Raw genomic sequence first — 25414 nt, 5'->3', positions numbered from 1 at the left:
ATACCTTTATCATTGAAATATGTGTTGTAAATACATTCTGCTCTTTGTAACTGAAGGAAATAAGGTATGAATGAAATATTTTCATAAAGTTGGATCAAAAGCATGTCACTGAGTACCTGATTTGAAAAATGTCCTTAAAATAATCCATCTATATTTGGTTCACTGTAAAATTAATTTCTCGTTAATATGCCATGTACTTAAGCTATCACACAAGTGTTTCAATTAAAATGTACCCATTAAACTGTTCTATTTTGATTCTAAATTTCAAAAGTACCTGTTAAAGCCTGTCAGTTATCAACATTTCTTCAGGCTATGCTGAGTTAATGTTATCAAATTTAAATATCTTTAACCTTAAGTATTTGATAACCATCCAAAATGCATTTATAAATCATAGTATAACAGCTTATCAGCTGTGGCAGTGCCTTTCAAAACATGGATAGCAGGAATTTTAATGTCTCCAGAGTGAAAGACCCTGGTTTCAAAACCATACAAGTTTGTCCTGACTGGCATAAATATTTGCTTTTGTTTCATGGAATGTTAATGTGTAATCATTATGAATAAGATAATAATGTCAGTTTTTCCTCAATATTACTTTGACTTACAAAAACATTTTTGAGAATTCTCAACTCACTAATTTTAAGCTGTCCTTATTGTATCCTTATCATGTCAAAAGAATCCAGCAACAATATTTTATCACTTATTTCCGCTTAACACTTCGTTTTACAACATTGGTCTATACCATTTATAAAATACTTCCATATAACCAATGTTTAAACACACTAGAAACACAATTCACTAAATCTTTTTTTCTCAAATGAAGTTTTTATTACTTTACATGGAGCATGTGGTAGCACTTAACACTTTTCAAAATCACCATCCCACTTGTCACAAATATCATACTCCACTTGACATAAATATCTTGTAGTATTTGCAAATGATAGTATATACAAATGATATCATATATACAAATTTTGTTAATACAGTCAACTGAATGGATTTGTATGTGACAGTCAATGTGATACAGTGTTACTACTGTGGTGTTAACTGTCGTATTCTAGAGCTAATTTCTCCACGCAGCACATGTTACACCGATAAACAACGGGGCCAATTTCAATAGAACGTAGTCATGCTTGAAGAGAGCCTATTATGATTTTCAAAGATGGTAAAAATTGAATCAGGTAATGCTCAGTGTGTCATCGATATGTAAACACACTTCAAACACACACTTAACAGTCTGAGTACTTAAGGTGTGCACTTGAGAAATTACACAATGATTTTATCACCAAGGTGACCTAATCAGTTTATACCTTTTTCCATTTCCTGTTTTACCCAAACTATTGTAATTACAGTTGACCTAATCCAGGATACTATCTAGAGGATTTAAAAGGTACAAAAAAAACTTAACAATGTTAAAAAAATGGAGAAGTCAAACTTAGCTGATAAAAAAGATGACATTAATAAATTTTAAATTAGCACTAAATAAAAAAACCTAATAACTAATTGTTGGGTTCAAATTCCTTAATATTTATTTCCATCTGTGAAAAATCAAACAAATAATCCCACATGTGTGTTTAGATCAAAGCAAATTTTATCATTTATTTAATCTTTTATCTGATTTTATCAAAATAATCATTGAAAAAGACCATTAGCAAGCCATACCATTCCACAAGTTTAAAAACAAATAATAACTCATATCTTCATATTGGAAAGATTGCACAAGGCCCAAAATTATAAATACATTTGGCTCATGTAGCCCGACCCTACCTATGAAATGGGCGCCAACCCTACCGAATTTATAGTTAGTTGGTAATAAGAAAATTTAAAAAAATTGTAAGTTTTAATATGTAGATTAAAACCTTTAAAGCTGAATACAGAACATTTCTTTAACACCATTCTCCAACAATGACAATAACGTTCTTATATAAAGCCTAATAAAAAATGCCTTCCTACCCTACCTGTCTTTGTAAAGGTGTCTTTGTAAAGGATGTTACCCTTACTAATATAAACCATTTTTTGACCGAATATACATGCATTAAAATCATTTCTTTTTTATAGAGCTGTTATCAATAATTTCAATGTGGGTATTCAGAGCAAAAGAGAGGGCTGTTCATTTAAACCTTAACCCATGTTTGTGATAACATACTAAGCTATTGAATTTTAACATGCATTTCTCTTTCAAAACTTCTAACAATATGCATTTCTATGTTTATAATTATGTCACATAACATCACGTAAAATGTAATTCATGCACTTTTTGACACGAGATATTAAATAATAACAAATCTTCAAGATAACGAAACAATCAAGATCCATTGTTTGAAAAACAATAACTTCAGATATATGGAAGATAATTACAAAGGAATCTCCTTTGCAAAAATAGCAATCTTGATAAAATTCAGTATTCATTAACCTTTATCAAACTCGCATCAATGTAACAGATTGTAAAATTATACTTGATGATAAATAATGTTGAAACAATTACACATCACATACATAAGGTTTAAAACCTGACAATATAAACTTAATAAAACTGCAGAACAATGTAAAGAAATGCATACCCTAAGGTTAATGGATGACAAAGTATATTGATTAACAAACCTCAAATAGTATCCTGTATTATGCCTAAGAGGATGCCACTGTATTGTATAAATCTGCCTTCATTGCAAACAAACATGTAATAAAATGTTTGATATGACATGTCACATGCATTCAACGACAAGATCACCAAAGAGCAAGCACTGTTGCTTTATTATGGGATATTGGACACATTACTTTACAGTTTATGAAATATAAGAAAAACCTAAGGGCAAAACACATGATTGCATCTTAAAGCAAGTCATTATTAAAACTAAACAGCAATAAACATAAAACAACACCAAGAACAAGCGGAAAACACAATAGGTCTAACGAGCAGGTGACAAAACGTGTGTTAATCAGATGTGACAGTCACCTCGGGCCAGAGAAAAAAGATTTAGGGGCCAACTTTGTAATGGCAATCATCTTCTACTTTCAACAAATGTTGCATGTGCATATCCTGTCACAAAGTGGATATTCAAATGTAGGGCCAAAAGTACTGGTGTTGAAAAGAAAATGTGACAAATTCACACCCTGTCTGCTTCCTGGTGTAAAAATATCCAATCATGTGAACTCTAAAACTGATTTTTCAACAAGTGTGGAATGGACTTTTTACATCAAGAAGTTAAAATCCAGATTTCAAAATCAAGCTATTTTTTAAGTAATTGCCAATGTCTGTTTGTTTTTCAAAACACTTTTTCTTTAGAAATTACCATTATCCAGTATATCATGCCTCCAACATTAATAATGCAACACCATTGGTCCACGGAGTGACCCCGTATTCTTCCATATTAGGTGACTAATCTTTCAATCTTTCCAAAATGGCATCTATTTTCTGATTCCGATGAATAAAAGAAACCTTTCCAAGATAGTGTTTGTGTCTTGATCAATGTAAACATATTTTCGTGATATACCGTATATGTTACGAGGTTAGTAGGTGACCTAATATTATAAGTTACGGGGTTAGTAGGTGATCCAATATGGGATCTACGGGGCAAAGGAAACCATAAATTTACATTTCCTACATATGGTTTCATTTGCCCCATATATCCCATATTGGATCACCTACTAACCCCTGTACATATCACGTCGATAACCCATTACATGTTTAAATGTTTCATTTATTCATCGGAATAGAAAAATTGACGCCATTTTGGTACCATATAAATTTGGTGACCCATATGGAAAAACCACGGGGTCACCGCGAGACCAGTATTTGACCAATGGCGTTGTGTCATTTATGTTGGAGGCATGATATATAGGATATATGGGGCACAGGAAACCATATTCTGGTTCGATCTTCCCTATTGCCTGATTTGGTTTCCTTTGTCCCGTATATCCCATATTGGGTCATCAGTAGTACTATTAAGGCTGTAACTTAGAACAGAATATGAATATGCGAAAACATTTCTTTAACATGTTCCATTAATGTTAGAACATACCTGCAGGTAACAACTCAAATGATGAAACATTTCAAGACATGATCTCCAACTTTTTAACATCTGCTTCCTGGAGAAACAAGGAAGACCACCAACAGTATTGCCCCCATACTTATCCAATAAACTACAATGTATACTTAATATAGTACACTAATCTACACAGAATAATTACCAGACATGCAATCTAAACTATTCATCCTGCACAAAAACTCAAGCTTGCCTAATGACCCTATTCATACATTTATGGCTTTCATGTGAAATATGAAAACCAAGGTCTTTGTCTACCCACCAAAACAAAGGTGAGCAGAATCAGTGAATTTAGATCAATAAAATATTAACCCAATCAAACTGTGGCCACCTTTGATGAAAATGTCATGATCTCCATCATAAAATGTAAATTATGGTTACAGATACAGAAACTTAGTGACACAGGGTGAACAATGAACTAAAGAGTTCTGAACACAACAAAATGGACCGTGTTGGAGAGAGTGAACATACTGATAGTGAAACATATTGTTATAGCTTTATGTCCCAAAAATGGCCTTGATATGAATGAAGAATCAAATAAAAAAAAAAACTTTAAAATAATGCTTTTTTTAACCTTTTATCCACAGTTCTCCAATGTGTTAAAAAAGGCTTTTGTGGAACTGCATATGATGACAATGATTATAATGGCATTATTGATGATCAACATGGAATCAAGAAAATAAAGATGCATCATAATCATCATCATCATCATCATCATCATCATCATAACAAAACTCATGCAACCAACTTGTTGAACAAACTGAAACTTGTAGATTTTTATCGTCTTAAATTCACTTCCATTAAATTCTGCATTTTGATTTACAACTGATTAGAAATATGACATTTTCAAAATAAACCTGTAATATTATTAGTATCAAATAAACAAATAAGATGCACTTGTAGTACACATGTCAAAGTAATCTGTTAATAAATGAAATCTTCTTTAAGAAGGCAGACCAAATATACTTATGAGTGAAAAGGGAGTCGCTTAAATGAAGATGAAACATCATCGTTAAAAACAAAGTGAATTCAATTCAATTGTACAAATCATAAAAACATTATAAGGCATCAAAACTCCAAATAATTGAACATACCATGCATCTAAAAAAAAATCATCTGTTCATCCCTGAATATTTTATGTAATGACTACTTTGAATTCAAGCTCCATTAATTTTCAGGAAGCAGCTGCTGTGTGGGATTTCTTTAATCAGAGAATCTTAAAATATCAAAGTGTCTTTTAACTCAATTGCCTGAACTTTTAATAAAACTTTATATTAATTACCTTGATTAATTATATATCATGTGTTTTAAGTCAATGCATATCTGTTTTTGGAAGAACTAAGAAAGAGACAAGTTCCTCCCATGTGCATGCTTATTGTCAATGTCTCTAACCATTTAAGTTGCATTTGCAGCAGGCTCAAGACCACAGTTATCTGCCCCTAGTTGACCAAGATCCGGATGTTAATACAGAAAAAAGAGTGCTTGTTTTCAAGTGTCAATATTTTATTAAAATTGAATGAAACAGAAGCAAAAAATGTTCTTTTTGCAGAGAACTTGACTGAATTTGACACTCTATTGCAGAAATTGATAGTTTTCAGTGTAAATATTGGAAAAACCATAGCTTGTGGAAGTCAGAAAATTAGTCGTTTGTAGCCGATTGACTCCTTTCCGGTAGGGTTATGTATTTGTACTCAATTTTGACAGCCGGGTCAATGGTCAACGTGGTGTTTTCTTGTGATTATATTTTGTGTCTTGAATTGTTCTAGAGATGCCATGTCCTTGTTTTTCAATTGGGGTGTGTATAAAGTCAAAAGCCAGGTTAGTACTAAGTCTATATGAAACATATAGTAAAAATAACTGTGGTCTCACGCCTGATATGAAAGTAACTTTTGGTGGGGTGTCCTACTTTAAATTGTTATATCTTTTCAAATAATGCAGATATCTAGTTGAAATTTGGCCAGTTGATGGTGGTCAGCCATATAATACTGATGTTTGAGTTTAAACTTTTTAATTAAATATTTCATAATGTATAATAATAATATATAATTTTTTAATTTTTTTTGACATTTTAGAAAAAAAACTACTTTCACTTTCATATTAATGTTTGAAAATAGTTCCAAAGGCTAGTAACTAATGCAAGAGAGCCTCACTTTCAATTTCAAAGTAAAAATGGAGGGATTTTTAAAAAAATACATCAGATTGATCACTGAAAGGTCTCGGCCGAATGCCAATGGATGCTGCATATGGTTAGGCACTCTCAAGCGCGGTCCTATAAGGTATGGGGTTATCAATGCCAAGTTTCCGGACGGCAAGTGGCATAATTTACATGTTCACAGGTTGCGATACTTGGTTTATCTCCAAGTTCTGACTTTGGAGCCAGGATTGGAGGCATCTCACCTGTGCCATGAGCCACTTTGTGTCGCGGTGGAACACTTGAGTGTTGAGCCCCACCATCTGAACCTGGAACGCCAGAGATGTGTTAACCGGCTACATTGCATAGGTCATAAGGGCTATAATGATTGTATTTTGTGGTAAGTGTTGTACATTCATTTTTTTGTCTTTGCTTATTAGTTTGTTATTGTTTTACACAGGCCCAGGAGTAACCAGGAGTAATGATGAGCAGCTAGCCAGCCAGCCGGCCAGCCAGCCCTTATTGGTGTACAACAACATATGGTAATCTTTTAGTACTGGATAGTTCATGCTATAGAAATTTACCCAATTAAAACATTATGCAAGTAATTGAGACATTTTTAGTTAATTTATACTGTTGGTTTCATTCCTTAATGACTTTGTTTCATGCCGTTTGCTGCGGATATGAGATAATATCCTTTTGTAATGAAAGTGATGAAGTCAACCTCTAGAAGTCTTAGTATTTGTCCTTGGTCTGTGTTGTGAAGCTATTCACACATTTTGTTTGCTCTTTTAAGTAAGCATTACATTAAATGCAAATTCTTTAAGCAATTAAAAACAAAACTAATACTTCTATGATGCTTTATTTAGTGTACATTTGATTTACAGCTTATTGACAAGAAATACACACATATACATATAAATATACACACATATATATATATACACTTAAAGGATCACATTAAAAAAATAACAAAAGATGGTCCTGTTTCTAAGAAATAGTGCTACATTTCCATTCATTCATTCATTCATTCATTCATTCATTCATTCATTCATTCATTCATTCATTCATTCATTCATTCATTCATTCATTCAATCATTCATTCATTCATTCATTCATTCATTCATTCATTCATTCATTCATTCATTCATTCATTCATTCATTCATTCATTCAGTCAGTCAGTCAGTCAGTATTTCACTAAACATGTGCCTCTTCATTTTCAGGAGATGTACTGTTAATCACTCATTGAATAAGAATGATCACAATTCTTCCACATTGATGTGCTTGGATGGGTGGGGTCCAGTTGCCCTTTCCTGTAGTCACTTTTTACACTTTTTTTCTTTTTTGTAGGCTAAATGTTCCTGGAGATGTCGGTGCTTGCTGAACAGACGACTCTTCACTGTCTCTGCTTTTTTAGCATAATTCTTTTGGTACTCTGCCTCTTTTCCTATTTGTCTTAGGGACACTGCCGTTTGGGCAGAAAGTTCAACACCAACAGCAGCAAGTTTTTGAGTACTGATACTGGCCAGTCCATTGTTCAGTCGATGAACAGTTGATGCCAGACGCCCTTCCATGTTCCTCGAGCAGTTGACATTCTTGGGCAGTGAAATGCTGATACTGCGGTTGATTGCCTCACACTTCTGTGTGCTGGTGCCAAGTTTCATCAGTTCCATCGCACTCTCACTAAGTTTCATTTTGAGGATTTCTTGTAGTAACAATGTATCATTATCATCCATGCAGAGTCCAGTTATTCCATGTGTACCGAGAAAGACAGAGCGGTTCCACCAGCTGTTGGTTGCCCCTCCACCACACACGTGCGAATGTCGCCGACATCTACTACAATCTCCATCGTAGCAGCCAACAGTGGCGTTCAAGACATGAGGTAACGCATGTTTTATTTGGTGCATGTCACCAGCATATTTTCTAAGCAACTCTTTGACAACAAGTGTACATCTTGCTTTGACATCCTGGCTAAAAACCTTTTGCTGCTCTTGTTGCTTTTCTCTGGTTTTTGCAGAGAACATTGCCCGGCTGAATTTGGCGCTATAGCACTTTTTGAACTGCGATTGTCCAAGGTGTGTCGGGTCTGCTTGCCTTTCAACTTTCCACATAGGATTGAAGAGACGAAGTCCTTCTTCAACCCCTGCTGCGGACCGTGCATCGCCATCTGTGGTTGCATATTTTACAAAGGCACCCTGTATCCCCAATTGTTCCCCAATGACTTTGCCAAGTTCAAATTCTGACAGGGGCGACTGTGTGTGGAGGTTGGCTGTGCAGCCTGCATGTCCTGGGCACTGTACGTCAATAAATCCTTTTCCCCTAAGCCATGCACCTTGCCAGCACAGTTTATTTTGCACAGCAGCAGCAATTATGTACTGCCTATCTGTCATCGTCTCCACTGCAATGCCCACAGCCTGTGAGGCATTCTGTCCTGGTCTCTTCCGGCTGGCAATAGTGGTGGAGTTGTACCTCCCATCCATAGCAATGTTTATCTCAGCTTTTGGATTGCCTCTCCTTCTGTTTATTTCCTTTAATTTAATCACCTTTTGCGCCATGTCATTTAGGTTCACCTCTTTAACTGCTGTGCCAATCCTGATCGAGGTCCTCTGCATACTGCTTCTTGAAGGTGGTGGTATATCCATATTTGCCAAAAGAAGCCGGCATCTGGTATTTCCCAAAGGTGTGTCTTGAAGTCCCACTGCCAATCCAACATTGGCAGCTGCTGGGTTTGGTCCGCGCCTTGCAGAAATGGCCTCCTTGTATGGCTTTTCAAACTTTGGTGTTATGTAACCACAGTTCTCACATTTAAGTTTGATCTTGCTGACAAGTCCAACCTTCTTCTTGTCATAAAGCACAAATATTGCATTTTTACAGTCAGGAGAATCTACTGGATGTGATAATCCTGCTTTTCTTATTATTTCTACCAGCATATCACTGTTCGTATCATTTCCATGCCATGATATTCTTCCTTTTGTTTCCAGGTTGAGGACATTCTCCGGTTTCGGTCTCAGCAGGCGGACATTGCTGGACTGCCCGTCACAGTCTGGAGTTGCAAGTGGCGCCCCATCTGCACCAGTGCGAGACACTAAGTGGAAGTCTTCAGTTGTCAATCTAGTTGTGGACCGCAGCTGCCCTGGACCTGCAGAGATGGTACAATCAAGCTTCAACCCCTTATTCCAAGGATGGTGCCCGGCCTTGAACATAGTGCGTTTACGACGTGAATCCCCTCTCATTATTGTGGATATAGCTGTATTCCGTTCTTGTGCAAGTGCAAAAGTGATGGAAATTCTCATTTGGACCTCTACTTGTGTATATTTGTGTTTATTTATGAACTGGAAACAATAGGATGTTGATAAGACAGAGCCTAATTACCTTGAAAAGGGGACTCATCGTTCTGCCCACTTGAGGTGTGCTGAAAGGCTTATCAGATGTCATCCTTCAAACCCCCTTATAATTGGATCCAATGGATAGAATTTCATGATTAACCTCTCTGTGTCATTGTAAGGTTGCATTGTCTCTGAATACTACAAATTTGACAGGCACAGGTGTTTCTCTAAATATATATTATTATTTATATTATTATACATATTAGTAATATATAAGAAAAATAGTATGTTTTATATATATTTTTCAATTATTAAATCACATTAGATTTGATAACATTTTTGGATAGCATACTAATTCTTCTTTAAGTCACTTTTTATTTTTCCAAGAAATTCCAATTAATAATGAATTTATGTCTATTTTAGTTTTTGACTTTTCCAATTCATGCGGCTTGCATGAGTACATATTTTAGAAAAACACCAGTACTGTTTAAATGGTAATTATTTTGTGATTGATAACAACAGACTTTTGAAACTTTACAGATTTATTTGAAAATGACTGACTATTACATACAAAGAATTTGTAAGGGTTTCCTGTTAAATAGGCTCAAGACCACAGTTATCTGCCCCTCGTTGACCAAGATCCGGATGTTAATACAGAAAAAAGAGTGCTTGTTTTCAAGTGTCAATATTTTATTAAAATTGAATGAAACAGAAGCAAAAAATGTTCTTTTTGCAGAGAACTTGACTGAATTTGACACTCTATTGCAGAAATTGATAGTTTTCAGTGTAAATATTGGAAAAACCATAGCTTGTGGAAGTCAGAAAATTAGTCGTTTGTAGCCGATTGACTCCTTTCCGGTAGGGTTATGTATTTGTACTCAATTTTGACAGCCGGGTCAATGGTCAACGTGGTGTTTTCTTGTGATTATATTTTGTGTCTTGAATTGTTCTAGAGATGCCATGTCCTTGTTTTTCAATTGGGGTGTGTATAAAGTCAAAAGCCAGGTTAGTACTAAGTCTATATGAAACATATAGTAAAAATAACTGTGGTCTCACGCCAGCAGAGAACTGAAATAGTATTCATTTGATAGAAAAGACGAAACAAGAGTTTATGAAGTCCTAGTGAAAACATTATAAATGTTATGCTCTATTGGGTGAAATGTGAAATGAAAGGTTACCACTGGGGCTAATAAATGCACCAGCCAAATTTCAGAAAATCATATTAAACTAAACATATTTCCCAAAGACACTATATTTTCAAAATTCTATCAGCACTGTTACAATAAATCAAGTTTTTGTTTGTTTTATGAACTCTGTATTTTAAAGATGATTGCTTTTTCTCATGGCAAAGATTAAACCCAGAAATCATGCAATCACATTTACCCCTCCATTAAACCATGAAATCAGTGGCAATAATGTGAACAGGGTTATGAGTATAAATAAACACTGTACTGCACCTGTTACAATTTACTACAGATGGTGGTCATATAGACATGACATGGGGACTTTTTCATTTTTTAAGGTCAACTTTTTTCTGATTACTTCAGTCTGTCTGTCTGTCTGATCATCATGCATTATAAAGACTAGATCTGTGGTATAAAACCATATGTGGAAGAGTTGATCTGTGGTATAAACCATATGTGGAAGAGCTGATCTGTGGAAGTCCACCATGGTAGAGCTGATATGTGGAAGTCCACCATAGAATAGCTGATATGTGGAAGTCCACCATAGAAGAGCTGATCTATGGTAGCCCACCATAGAAGAGCTGGTATGTGGAAGTCCACCATGGTAGAGCTGATATGTGGAAGTCCACCATAGAATAGCTGATATGTGGAAGTCCACCATAGAAAAGCTGATATGTGGAAGTCCACCATGGTAGAGGTGATATGTGAAAGTCCACCATGGTAGAGCTGATATGTGGAAGTCCACCATGGTAGAGGTGATCTGTGGTAGTCCACCATAGAAGAGCTGATATGTGGAAGTCCACCATAGAAGAGCTGATATGTGGAAGTCCACCATAGAAGAGCTGATATGTGGTAGCCCACCATGGTAGAGTTGATATGTGGAAGTCCACCATAGAATAGGTGATACGTGGAAGTCCACAATAGAAGAGCTGATATGTGGAAGTCCACCATGGTAGAGGTGATCTGTGGTAGCCCACCATAGAATAGCTGATATGTGGAAGTCCACCATGGTAGAGCTGATATGTGGAAGTCCACAATAGAAGAGCTGATATGTGGAAGTCCACCATGGTAGAGGTGATCTGTGGTAGCCCACCATAGAATAGCTGATATGTGAGAGTACACCATGGTAGAGCTGATATGTGGAAGTCCACCATGGTAGAGCTGATATGTGGAAGTCCACCATGGTAGAGCTGATATGTGGAAGTCCACCATGGTAGAGGTGATATGTGAAAGTCCACCATGGTAGAGCTGATATGTGGAAGTCCACCATAGAAGAGCTGATATGTGGAAGTCCACCATAGAAGAGCTGATATGTGGTAGCCCACCATGGTAGAGTTGATATGTGGAAGTCCACCATAGAATAGCTGATATGTGGAAGTCCACCATAGAAAAGCTGATATGTGGAAGTCCACCATGGTAGAGGTGATATGTGGAAGTCCACCATGGTAGAGCTGATATGTGGAAGTCCACCATAGAATAGCTGATATGTGGAAGTCCACCATGGAATAGCTGATCTGTGGTAGCCCACCATAGAATAGCTGATCTGTGGAAGTCCATCATGGTAGAGCTGATATGTAGAAGTCCACCATAGAATAGCTGATATGTGGTTTCCACCATGGTATAGCTGATATGTAGAAGTCCACCATAGAATAGCTGATATGTGGAAGTCCACCATGGTAGAGCTGATATGTGGAAGTCCACCATAGAATAGCTGATATGTGGAAGTCCACCATAGAAGAGCTGATGTATGGTAGCCCACCATAGAATAGCTGGTATGTGGAAGTCCACCATGGTAGAGCTGATATGTGGAAGTCCACCATAGAATAGCTGATATGTGGAAGTCCACCATAGAATAGCTGATATGTGGTAGTCCACCATAGAATAGCTGATCTGTGGAAGTCCACCATTGAATAGCTGATCTGTGGAAGTCCACCATAGAATAGCTGATCTGTGGAAGTCCACCAAAGAATAGCTGATATGTGGTAGTCCACAATAGAAGAGCTGAACTGTGGAAGTCCACAATATCAGAGGTGATATGTGGTAGTCCACAATAGAAGAGCTGATCTGTGGTAGTCCACAATATTAGAGGTGATCTGTGGTAGTCCAAAATAGAAGAGCTGATCTGTGGTAGTCCACAATATTTAAGAGGTGATCTGTGGTAGTCCAAAATAAAACAGCTGATCTGTGGTAGTCCACAATATTAGAGGTGATATGTGGTAGTCCACAAAAGAAGAGCTGATCTGTGGAAGTCCACAATAGAAGAGGTGATATGTGGTAGTCCAAAATAGAAGAGCTGATATGAGGTAGTCCACCATGGATGAGCTAGCTGCTCTGTGGTAGAACACCATAGAAGAGGTGATATGCGGCAGTGCACCATAGAAGATCTGATCTGTGGTAGAACACCATAGAGAAGATGATCTGTGGCAATCCACCAAGGAAAGGCTCAATGATAGGACAAAATCAAACTCTACAATGGTTAGCCAAGAATTAACTGATCAATTTAATCATGTATATTTTTTCAGAAAATACCATGATGGGTGACATCCAGAGCATATTGCTCACTGGCATGGACGACAACATCCTGAGCATCTTGCACATTTGCATAGATGTACATTGGCATGGATGTCTACACATTGGCATAGATGTCAACATCATAAGCATCTTACACATTTGCATGGATGTCAACATCCTGAGCATCTAGCACATTTGCATGGATGTCAACATCCTGAGCATCTTACACATTTGCATGGATGTCAACATCCTGAGCATCTTGCACATTTGCATGGATGGCAACATCCTGAGCATCTTGCACATTTGCATGAATGTCAACATTCTGAGCATCTTACACATTTGCATGGATGTCAACATCCTGAGCATCTTGCACATTTGCATGGATGGCAACATCCTGATCATCTTGCACATTTGCATGGATGGCAACATCCTGAGCATCTTGCACATTTGCATGGATGGCAACATCCTGAGCATCTTGCACATTTGCATGGATGGCAACATCCTGAGCATCTTGCACATTTGCATGGATGGCAACATCCTGAGCATCTTGCACATTTGCATGAATGTCAACATCCTGAGCATCTTGCACATTTGCATGGATGGCAACATACTGAGCATCTTGCACATTGGCATGGATGGCAACATCCTGAGCATCTTGCACATTTGCATGGATGGCAACATCCTGAGCATCTTGCACATTTGCATGGATGGCAACATCCTGAGCATCTTGCACATTTGCATGGATGGCAACATACTGAGCATCTTGCACATTTGCATGGATGGCAACATCCTCAGCATCTTACAAATTTGCATGGATGACAACATCTCCATTTAATATGGCCTGTGTACATTTCAGTGCATTTATATCAAATGCTAATTCAGCATTATCAAAGAGCACATGTGTAGAATCATTATATAAACATGATAAGCAATGTGTGCACATGTTGGTATCTAGTTTTATCATAAACAAGCTGAACATCAAACACATTGTTATCTGAAAATTAAATGAATAAAACAGTAGCTGGGACACTTAATGTATGAGTAAGCATGAATATGAAGTTAAACTTGTTTTACAGATTTTGACACTTCTGCTACTGAACATGATTGGAATTCTCAGATCCATAAATGCAGTAATTTCCATTAATGCTCATGCAATTGCCCTTATGCAAATAATGCATTAATGGTAATGATGTTTCCCTGTATGAGGCTATTTAAGTCAGTAAATATTACATAAAACCTAAATAAAAACTTGTTTAAAAGGTAGGGCTAAATACAAAAGGAATGTGATTTTCCACAAAATTAATGGGTACTAGGCATAAAAGCAAAATCATATCAATTTTAGTATAAAAAATGAGGTTTAACATAGGACTAATCTTTACTTCTTTTGGTAAACAGTCTCTGGAAAAAAAGGCATTAACAGGAAAAGCTATTCATAGTTCAATTATAAATCTGTCAAGATTAAGACATTTTTAACGGGGCCCTTCAGGGCCATGTTCATAGTAGGCACATCAGATCATTACAACAATTGATTACACGGTGATTCGGTCGAAATAATGCGCTCATTGAATGCTTGAATACACATGACATCTTTAAACTTCAACAAATCTGAATTGATGTATAGAAATGTACAATTGAACTCGTACATTTCGCATATCCCTGAGAATGCAGCTGAAAAAATCAAGAAATGAATACAACATATTTATACGCAACCGCTCGTTTTATATTGTAAGTGTGGCTTTTATAGTTGATTTAACTTACACAGTAACAATACTGCTTGCAACAAATCTGTTTACAACAATCCTTCATCCAATGAAATATGTGAAGATTATGGCCAAAATTTAATTAAGCTAAAAAAGAGCGGCATTTAGACCCTGCTCTTCAGGGATAGAATATTATATTAGTGTAATATATAATCTTTGACTGATGGATGACACTAATTGAGTTGGATGTGCTAATGTAACAATTATCTTTCAGTAATACACAAATTCATCATCATTATCTTAATGTGGAAGTTAAGGCCGCTGATATAGCACTGGTTACTGATGGGAGGGCAAGGTGATCTGGTAGCTTCAGTCTGACCACTCACAGTTACAGCTAATGTTTGGATGAAACTAATTTATTTGACAGAATAGTGGTTGATGTAAACACACTTCAAAGCTATATACTTTCCTGGTTTCAATATAATAAGATTCCCAGTAAAGTTCACACTATCATTATACTGACAATCGCAGACTTCCAGGAGGGGGGGGGGGGCAACTTAAGGTTTGATGCAAGATTTACATCACACTGACCAGCACTTACATCAGTTACACTTAAGTAACATATCGCAAGTGCTGTCCAGAGCCATGAGCATCATAACAGTATATACAATAATAAAAATGGGCTACGTTCTCTAGTGGTCTATCAAAAAGAAAACCACTGGAATCAGACTCAACTGATTATATCAGCTGTATAGCTGTCTACTCAATCAAGCTAAAATAAATGAGTATAAAATATCCCAAAACCAATGGCAATGATAAACTACAGCCAATGAAAGTGATTTTCTTTCATCAATAAATTAATTATTTTCTTTCATTAACAAATTAAAGATTTTCTTTCATTGATCCATGAAAGTTAGGCATTTATATATTTTGGTAACTACTTGGTACTAACAATAAGGTTAATTAAAACATCTCTGAATCCAAAGACACCATATATACTTTATGAAACCGACATGAGCAGCCATTCTGATATGTACAACTTTTACTTGATAACATCCGAAATGAAGGCTCACCTAGCTACATTTCCATCTAATTATATGTTTTATAGACGCACATTCCTTCTATATTTTTCATAGCTAACAAATTATTTTATACCGAAAGGTTATCTCAAATTATAGGCCAAGTTATGAATGTTGTGATAGCAAAGTGTTTGAATAATCAAAAGAAGGTCAACATGTGTGATTTTTATTTTCCTTTTGGTAAGCAGCCATGATATGGGGATGGTTTGAAATATTTGCTTTTTAAAAAATAATTTATGGTTCAATTTTCCACCAAAACCTGTAACATATTCATGATTGTATGCAATGATATCACAGACACAAGAGAGAACTTATTTTTTAAATATGGTCACTGAAAAAATCTTTGAATTCAAGGATACAACTGCAGTTTAATATTTATAATGCATCAATCTCTTTCAGATTCAAACATAAGACTTTTCCAATCTTCCTGCTTATCTCAGACATCATTTACAAATGTTTGTCTACAATCTTTAAAAATTATCGGGGCAATAAAAGATTCCATCAAAAACATAAAATGGTGAAATCTAAAATATCTTTTACATCCTGGAATCCTAATGTTTGATAACATTATGACAGATGGTGGGTTTTACACTGGTATACTGAGAAAATTTAACTGCAACACATACAGACCAACATGCCAAACACTAGATGTTGAAAATAAAGGGGCATAACTTGACAACTGTTTCAACTTCAACTACTATGTCTAATGAATGGTTGTGGATTAATAAATGATTGTGAATTGTGGATTAAGTTATAATTGCTATGTGTAAAATTCCAATTGCCAAATGAGCCAAGTTAGAGAATATCATACTCAGCTATCATTAAATTTCCAAGCTATTTAAACATCTAATTTATGCATAAAATGGCCAAAAATGAAAGCATAAACTCTAATGATATTGGCAGTATATAATGTACTTCTACCTTGACCTTTTTAGCATAAAAACAACAACAGGGGAACCAACCTGGACCTTTTTACCTAAGACCATGATGGCCCAAAAATGCTCACCTAAGCAAAGGGCCACAACTCTTTGATAAAACTTAATAAAAATGTTGCAATTTAAACATATCTTGACTGATGATGATGCCTTGTTTTATATTTGTAAAGGGTCATGCAATGAAGCTACCTGTAAAGTTCCATTGAGTTTGGCCTGGTAGTTTCAGACATTTTTTTTGAAGCAAAACAGTAAGTCCGCCATTTGGTTGTTGTTGTTGTTGATCAATCTCAATGCCTTGTTGTATTTTTTAGAAGGTTATGCAATGAAGCTTTCTGTAAAGTTTCAGTGAATTTGGCCTGGTAGTTTCAGAGGAGATGTTTTTTAAAGCAAAACAGGAAGTTGGCCAGATTGTTGTTGTTGTTGATCAATTGCGACCCCTTGTTGTATTTTTGTAGAAGGTTACCCAAGAAAGCTTCCTGTGAAGTTTCATTGAATTTGGACTGGTAGTTTTAGAGATGTTTTTTTTAAAGCAAAACAGAAAGTCAGCCATTTTGTTGTTGTTGTTGTTGTTGATCAATCGTGACCCCATGTTGTATTTTTGTCGAGGGTCACCCAAGGAAGCTTCATGTACAGTTTCATTGAATTTAGAGTGGTAGTTTCAGAAGATATGTTTTTTAAAGCAAAACAGGGTGGCCATTTTGTTGTTATTGTTGTTAATCAACGTGACCCCTTGTTGTATTTTTGTAGAGGGACACCCAAGGAAGCTTCCTGTGAAGTTTCATTGAATTTGGCCAGGTAGTTTCAGAGGAGATGATTTTTAAGCAATTGTTGACGGACGGACTGCCGGATGACGGACAAAGACTTCGTGCTCTGGTGAGCTAAAAAACAACAACAAACAATCCATTTAAGACTATAGGCAGTAAAGACAGTATTGTTGGAAATCGATTCTAGTTGGATTATCGACAATATCTTAATCAACGTTTTATTCAAGAACCAAATCTAATAATCATTAACTATGCTTATATGTTTGAAGTTATGTTGTTGTTGATTCTGGAACACTTCCAAATGTGCAAATGGACTCAAAAGTGAAAATTTGCAGGCGTAAACGGAACACAAAGAAGAAGAAAGATGAAAACCAACTTGCTGGTTGAATCGATCATCAAGTATGACCAAATACAATCCATTGTCACCGATTTCACGTCCAACCATTCAATTTTTTATTATAATAATTCATCGGAACATCACTTATAGACAGCAATTCTTTAAACATCTAACACATTTCAAAAAATACAAGTGCTGTTTGAAAATTTAAAAAAACAAACTGAAATGTTGACAGCTGCATACTACTGCTCCTCATGAATTTAAATATCATAAATCATTTCTTTTTACCTCCCACATTATTTGAATTTGACTCTAAAATGTCATAGTTTTGTTTAACATAGATATATAAGTAATGCTATATTTGTATAAATTTTAATATACCAAAACCTTTCAAGGAGAAAAATACAAAGTAGATATTTAGTTCAACACCAGAGCTTAAAAGTATTTTAGATGACCTTTCATCAGACTTTGTGTTCCTCCATTCCAATTCACAAAACTTCACAAAAAAATAAAATACACCAACAACAAATAGTTGTAATATGACAATTAGTTGTTAAAAATATTATTTCAACAACCATTTCTGCAACAAAAATTTCATTACTAATATTTTCTTATTTCTTTGATTAACTTCCCACCCATAAACCTAGTCAATTAAACAAGCACACATACCTTCTTGTTTAATATCATATTTCCATAAACATTCCAAATTTAATTCAACAACTTTCTAATATTAATCCAGTAGTAAACAGACAGCTATTAATGAATCCATATCCCACCTTGTTTGTAAAAGATCTGTGTTTTAACCGGCTGCTATCACAAAATAAACATTGAACAGGTCCCGTTTACTACATACACTTGTATGTAGCCCAGTCCTGGTTTTATCAAATTCTCCATATCTTTCTTCCCTTCCTCTGATCTGATTCTCATAAATACTTGTACAAGGACAGCAAAACCACAAGAAAATTTATTACAATTTGGCCATATTAAATCTTGGTAACCAGTTTAAGGATGTGGACAGCCACTGGTCAAATGATAAGAACCATGACTCAGCTTTAAAAGGAACATTTTAGTTTGATTATAAATGAAAGCAAAGCAGACTCATAGAGCATGTCCATTCATGGATCATGATACACTCATTGATCATGTATACACATGGATCATGTCTACTCATGGATCATGTATACACATGGATCATCACTACTCATGGATCATCACTACTCATGGATCATGTATACACATGGATCATGTCTCTTTGTGGATCATTACCACTCATGAATCATTACCACTCATGGACCATTATAACTCGTGGATCATGTCTACTCATGGATCATCACCACTCATGGATCATCAGTACTCATGGACCATTATAACTCATGGATCATGTCTACTCATGGATCATCACTACTCATGGATCACCACCACTCATAAGTCATTTCTACTCATGGATCATATCTACTCATGGATCTTGTCTATTCATGGATAATCCCTACTCATGGATCATCCCTACTCAAAGATCATGTCCACTCATGGTTCAACTTAGTCATGGATCAGGCCTACCTGTAGACCTGGATGATCACTTGATGGAATCATGTCTTTGGCAATATGGTGCACAGATAATTTTTATCTGGACAAGAAAAAGCCAATTGTAACCATGCTATTACAGTGATTGACAGGAGGTTATACAAGGCTTCCTGGCACTTCAACATCAATTTGTCCATTGTTCTCACAGGCATATGTTTCCTCAATGCTGGTCTGGGGGTCTGGATATCCTCAGACAAGGCAAGCAAACGGACAGACAGGCCAATATAAGGCAGGACAGACCTACAGGAAGTCATCTGGCACCCATTGCAATGTGCAGCATCTTGATGGGACAAATCTGATCTTGAACAGTTTCTTCTGAGTTATCATACATCAAGAGTCTTTTTATTCTGTAGCTGCAATTAAATATACCAACATTTCTACATGTTCAGATACTTTGTTAGGCCTTGAAACACTCCATCCCCAGTTCTCAAAGCAAAGTATAATGGAGGTATAAATATTAAAGAGAAAATTCAGAAATAATATCATTGGAAGATAAAAAAGAACCTAAGGAATGTATGACATGATGACCAGGCAGAATATGAATGTATGACATGATGACCAGGCAGAATATGAATGTATGACATGATGACCAGGCAGAATATGAATGTATGACATGATGACCAGGCAGAATATGAATGTATGACATGATGACCAGGCAGAATATGAATGTATGACATGATGACCAGGCAGAATATGAATGTATGACATGATGACCAGGCAGAATATGAATGTATGACATGATGACCAGGCAGAATGTATGACATGATGACCAGGCAGAATGTATGACATGATGACCAGGCAGAATGTATGACATGATGACCAGGCAGTATATGAATGTATGACATGATGACCAGGCAGAATATTTTCAACTAAGAACTTCTTTTAACGAAAATATAAGCATATTACCAAAGTGATTTCTAAACAAATCTGACGATGACTTGCATGATTTTGAAGTGGTTAATATCTTAATGAATAGTTATTAGCTTTGCAACCATGTGCCTGGAAAATTGCAAACACTTTATAAATAAGCCACTCAGGAATTAATATAATAGTTGGCACATCAGAAAAATTAAGTTGACGCCAACAGAAAATGATTGTTGGAATAAAAATCATTGCAATGACTGGAAGGGTTACATGGCAAGAAAAAAATTCTCCTGGGTATAAATACAATAAATAAAGCCAACTAGATATCTAAAGAATGCAGACTTCCTGAAATTTTAGTACTATCAAAGACACATATTTTCAAATGTAATGGGGAAAATTCACATCCTGATGCCAACAGATTTATATCATGTCAGCCACAGACACTGTTTTTATACAATAAGCCTACACCCTCCTAACAACAGGTGCTTTCTTATAAATTGTTTTGTCATGAAAATAGCAAATAAATCTCAAATCATCTGAAACTCTTTACTGCAATAAATGAAGGTAATTATCAGGTCAAAGAGTAAATTCAAATTGTTAATAAAGTGAATCATGTTTTCATTGGCAATTAAAGGAAGTGGGGTGCTTCTGATGAGGACACAAAAATTGCATGGACTGAATATGCTTGGAAAAAAGTGCATTCTACATGCAACAAAAATGGCTAATAGGCGAAACAGTTTAAAGTTTTATTTGCAATATCGGCAATAAAGGCTTTGCAGTATGACAATGAACTTATAGAATGAGTTGTTCACAAGTTGTCTAGTGGCAAGTACAAAATACTTTCGAACACTTCATAATACACAAAACGAAACATTTTATGAACTATTTCATTTAGGACTACAAAGCAACAGCATCTGTTATCATTTAAATGATGAATAATTTTTAACAAAATCACCATCTGTTTTTGCACTGGAGTTTTTTGGACGACAGCCTTTAAATTTACACAATCAAAAGCAAAATCTGGAAGTTCAGTGCAACTTGGTGAGTATGTGACAGTGCAGCTTGGTGAGTATGTGACAGTGCAGCTTGGTGAGTATGTGACAATGCAGCTTTGTGAGTATGTGACAGTGCAGCCTTGGTGTGTATGTGACAGTGCAGCTGGTGAGTATGTGACATTGCAGCTTTGTGAGTATGTGACAGTGCAGCTTGGTGAGTATGTGACAGTGCAGCTTTGTGAGTATGTGACAGTGCAGCTTGGTGAGTATGTGACAGTGCAGCTTGGTGAATATGTTGACAGTGCAGCTTGATGAATATGTTGACAGTGCAGCTTGATGAATATGTTGACAGTGCAGCTTGGTGAGTATGTGACAGTGTAGCTATATGAGTATGTGACAGTGCAGCTTGGTGAATATGTTGACAGTGCAGCTTGATGAATATGTTGACAGTGCAGCTTGGTGAATATGTTGACAGTGCAGCTTGATGAATATGTTGACAGTGCAGCTTGATGAATATGTTGACAGTGCAGCTTGATGAATATGTTGACAGTGCAGCTTGATGAATATGTTGACAGTGCAGCTTGATGAATATGTTGACAGTGCAGCTTGATGAATATGTTGACAGTGCAGCTTGGTGAGTATGTGACAGTGCAGCTTGATGAGTATGTTGACAGTGCAGCTTGGTGAATATGTTGACAGTGCAGCTTGATGAATATGTTGACAGTGCAGCTTGGTGAATATGTTGACAGTGCAGCTTGGTGAATATGTTGACAGTGCAGCTTGGTGAGTATGTGACAGTGCAGCTTGATGAATATGTTGACAGTGCAGCTTGATGAATATGTTGACAGTGCAGCTTGATGAATATGTTGACAGTGCAGCTTGATGAATATGTTGACAGTGCAGCTTGTTGAATATGTTGACAGTGCAGCTTGATGAATATGTTGACAGTGCAGCTTGTTGAATATGTTGACAGTGCAGCTTGATGAATATGTTGACAGTGCAGCTTGATGAATATGTTGACAGTGCAGCTTGGTGAGTATGTGACAGTGCAGCTTGATGAATATGTTGACAGTGCAGCTTGGTGAATATGTTGACAGTGCAGCTTGATGAATATGTTGACAGTGCAGCTTGATGAATATGTTGACAGTGCAGCTTGATGAATATGTTGACGGTGCAGCTTGAATATGTGTTAAAGGAGGCCCAGTCCAAATTTCAAAGCCAACTGGACTCCTTTAAATGTTTGTACTACAGAAATACTTACAAGACAAATTTTGATGCAAGACATCAAAGACATGGCTGAATAGGTTTAAATGTAAAATATATAAATTTTATCATAATCTGAATGAGGGTAAAACATAAGTTTAAACTTCTAATAAGTATTTGAAATGAGCAGGGATGACATGAATTGAATGTATTCCCCCACTGCCCAAATGGCAGCCAATTAGTCATTTTGCAGTTAATGTCTGCAGGACATTTTAGGAGATGTGTGAAAAGTATTCCATACACATAAGGTTGAGCATTATCACCATCTTTGACCCTGACCTATGATGGCGGCATTATAGCTTTATAAGCTTAATCACCTGGAATGAATCGGCTATTTAAGTTATTCAGTTTCTTGTGTTAAACCACAGACTAATCCTTTTTTCACCAAGTTTCATGGACATCCCCCCCCCCATCTTATAAATTCTCATGTATTAAAATCTTTGATAAGCACCACAGGGGAATAAAGAAGTCCAAGAAAATCAAAGTGTCAGATTATCAGAGGATACAAACTAACATCTCATCAAAGGGTACTAATTGGTCATTTCGAAGCAATAAAACAATAATTAACAGGCCACATACCAAAGTTTTCATTAGCAAGTTAATCAGTTTATACTTAGCTACCTGTACAATAATATGGTTGAGGGGATGAAAGTGGAGACCCCATGGGGACCTGGGAATGGCCAGATCAAATGACTGTAATGTTCTTCCAGACTTTAGACATGGACCTGACCAAGCTCTTGGAAAAGATGCTGCAAATGATCATCATGATAATAATTATTACAATGTCACTTGTCTTGATGGTGCATTATGATGATGTTAATGATTTATGATGCTTGGGATGATGATAGTATTGCTGAAAGCTGGTCAATATGATATCAATACTACAGCTCTAGTTCTGATGTTGGTTATGCTAATGTTGCTGATATTGATGGAGTAAATATGATACATTGTTGCTGCTGTTGGTGATGGTACAGGTGTGTCTGCCTTTGCTGTTGATGATGTTGCTGATGCAAAAGGTTACTGTAATCTCCACACGTTATTGTTGCTGCTGCTATATATTAATCTCCGGTGTTATTAGAACTTAAACACAGCACTCAATTGGTTCTGACAGGATTAGGAGAGTTGGAAAAAGGTGAATTTCTTAAAGAATGGTATTTTTTTTTTTTTTTTTATCGTTTTCCAAAGTTTTCCATCTTAATTTCAGAAGACTTAATCTAGTCTAGTCATTATTATAACTTCAATAATACTGAAATCTGAAACCCCCAACAGGGCAGGATTATACGACCTGCAAGTTGACCTGACAGGGTGATCCTGAAGTATCTGCTAGCTGCACATAAATAAGGCTATCAGATGACATGCACCACATTTTCCCCATTAATTCCCTTCTACTGAACAGTTAAATGATAACAAACCCAGCTGGGGTTGCCAGTCTAACCAGGAGCTTCATTAATTTACAAATGTAATAACACTAATGCAACAACATGTAGCTATGAGAGAGAGAGAGATAGAGAGAGAGAGAGAGATAGAGAGAGAGAGAGAGAGAGAGAGAGAGAGAGAGAGAGAGAGAGAGAGAGAGAGAGAGAGAGAGAGAGAGAGAGAGAGAGAGAGAGAGAGAGAGAGAGAGAGAGAGAGAGAGAGAGAGAGAGAGAGAGAGAGAGAGAGAGAGAGAGAGAGAGAGAGAGAGAGAGAGAGAGAGAGAGAGAGATAGAGAGAGAGAGAGAGAGAGAGAGAGAGAGAGAGAGAGAGAGAGAGAGAGAGAGAGAGAGAGAGAGAGAGAGAGAGAGAGAGAGAGAGAGAGAGAGAGAGAGAGAGAGAGAGAGAGAGAGAGAGAGAGAGAGAGAGAGAGAGAGAGAGAGAGAGAGAGAGAGAGAGAGAGAGAGAGAGAGAGAGAGAGAGAGAGAGAGAGAGAGAGAGAGAGAGAGAGAGAGAGAGAGGGACTTAATCATTATTAAACATATAAAAAAAGACCTTGCAATGGCACATCAAACTAATTTTTCCAAAAGTTTATATAACTAATAAAACTGAACCACAATCAAACTGATAAATTAAATAGACAGAGCTGCCTCAATTTGTAGTACACCAGGTTGGTGTTCCATGGTTGTGCACACTTCTCCTCCTAAGTTTTCTTTAAATTTAGTGCAGTACTGAGAACAAAGTTAATGAAAGGGACTATACACCAGATTGGCACCAAATAAAGTTTTTTTCTGTAACGAATCACAGGACAATTTTTTAATAAAATGTTTTACTCTTTGATATCATAATTGTACAAAAAATACCAAAAGGTAACAAACAAAAAAAACGAGACAGAGCGGGAGACCGGGTTCGAACCAGTGTTGCCAAAATTGCAATCCAGCGTTGTATCCACTGTGCTACGAAGTTTACCCTAAACAATAGGAATATTTAAGCCATATACCTAACTTGATAATATCACATGATAACATCGATTAGCCAATCACGCATAAGAATGAATTCTACTAGGAATACTTACATAGTTATCTTTTTTAATGGAAAATACGAACAAACTGCAAAAAATAAATTCATTGTAAACTAAATGGTACTTCAGTTAGTTAGTTTCAATGCATTGTACACATCGATACCAAGTTTATGTCAGTTTTCGACAATTTTCTTTTATTCTCGCTATTTCATCATACCATGTATAGCCCCTTTAACATAAAAGATAATGTCAGGAAGGCTCAGACATAT

General features: G+C 36.2%; 2 protein-coding genes across 5 annotated transcripts in view; one reads left to right on the top strand and one right to left on the bottom strand.

Moving 5' to 3' along the window:
- LOC128234725 (protein TANC2-like) overlaps window positions 1-25414 on the bottom strand; it is a 104312-nt gene that overhangs the window by 50713 nt on the left and 28185 nt on the right. Inside the window, exon 1 of one of the 4 annotated variants that reach the window (XM_052949161.1) lies at window positions 18678-18812. The exons of 2 other annotated variants lie outside the window; for them this stretch is intronic. The gene's annotated coding sequence lies outside the window, so the exon portion shown is untranslated. Of the gene's footprint in view, window positions 1-631; window positions 1022-18677; window positions 18813-25414 lie in introns of those variants that run through there. One more of the 4 variants, XM_052949159.1, reaches the window with a different exon arrangement.
- On the top strand, window positions 5492-9686 carry LOC128234737 (uncharacterized). The gene is made up of 4 exons (XM_052949196.1): window positions 5492-5858; window positions 6632-6713; window positions 7913-8054; window positions 9154-9686. Exons 3-4 carry the CDS (start codon window positions 7927-7929, stop codon window positions 9515-9517), a joined length of 492 nt encoding a protein of 163 aa, XP_052805156.1. The 5' UTR covers window positions 5492-5858; window positions 6632-6713; window positions 7913-7926; the 3' UTR covers window positions 9518-9686.

Source organism: Mya arenaria, chromosome 5 (assembly GCF_026914265.1).
Source record: "Mya arenaria isolate MELC-2E11 chromosome 5, ASM2691426v1".
Lineage (NCBI taxonomy): Eukaryota > Metazoa > Mollusca > Bivalvia > Myida > Myidae > Mya > Mya arenaria.
This window is presented reverse-complemented; position numbering and strand designations above follow the sequence as displayed.

Bases quoted from the DNA above. Each gene is read 5' to 3' on its own strand.
- LOC128234737 (XM_052949196.1), top strand. From the start codon at position 7,927: ATGTGTACCGAGAAAGACAGAGCGGTTCCACCAGCTGTTGGTTGCCCC. The intron at 8,055-9,153 runs GTAACGCATGTT...TTTTGTTTCCAG, and splicing joins AGTGGCGTTCAAGACATGAG to GTTGAGGACATTCTCCGGTT.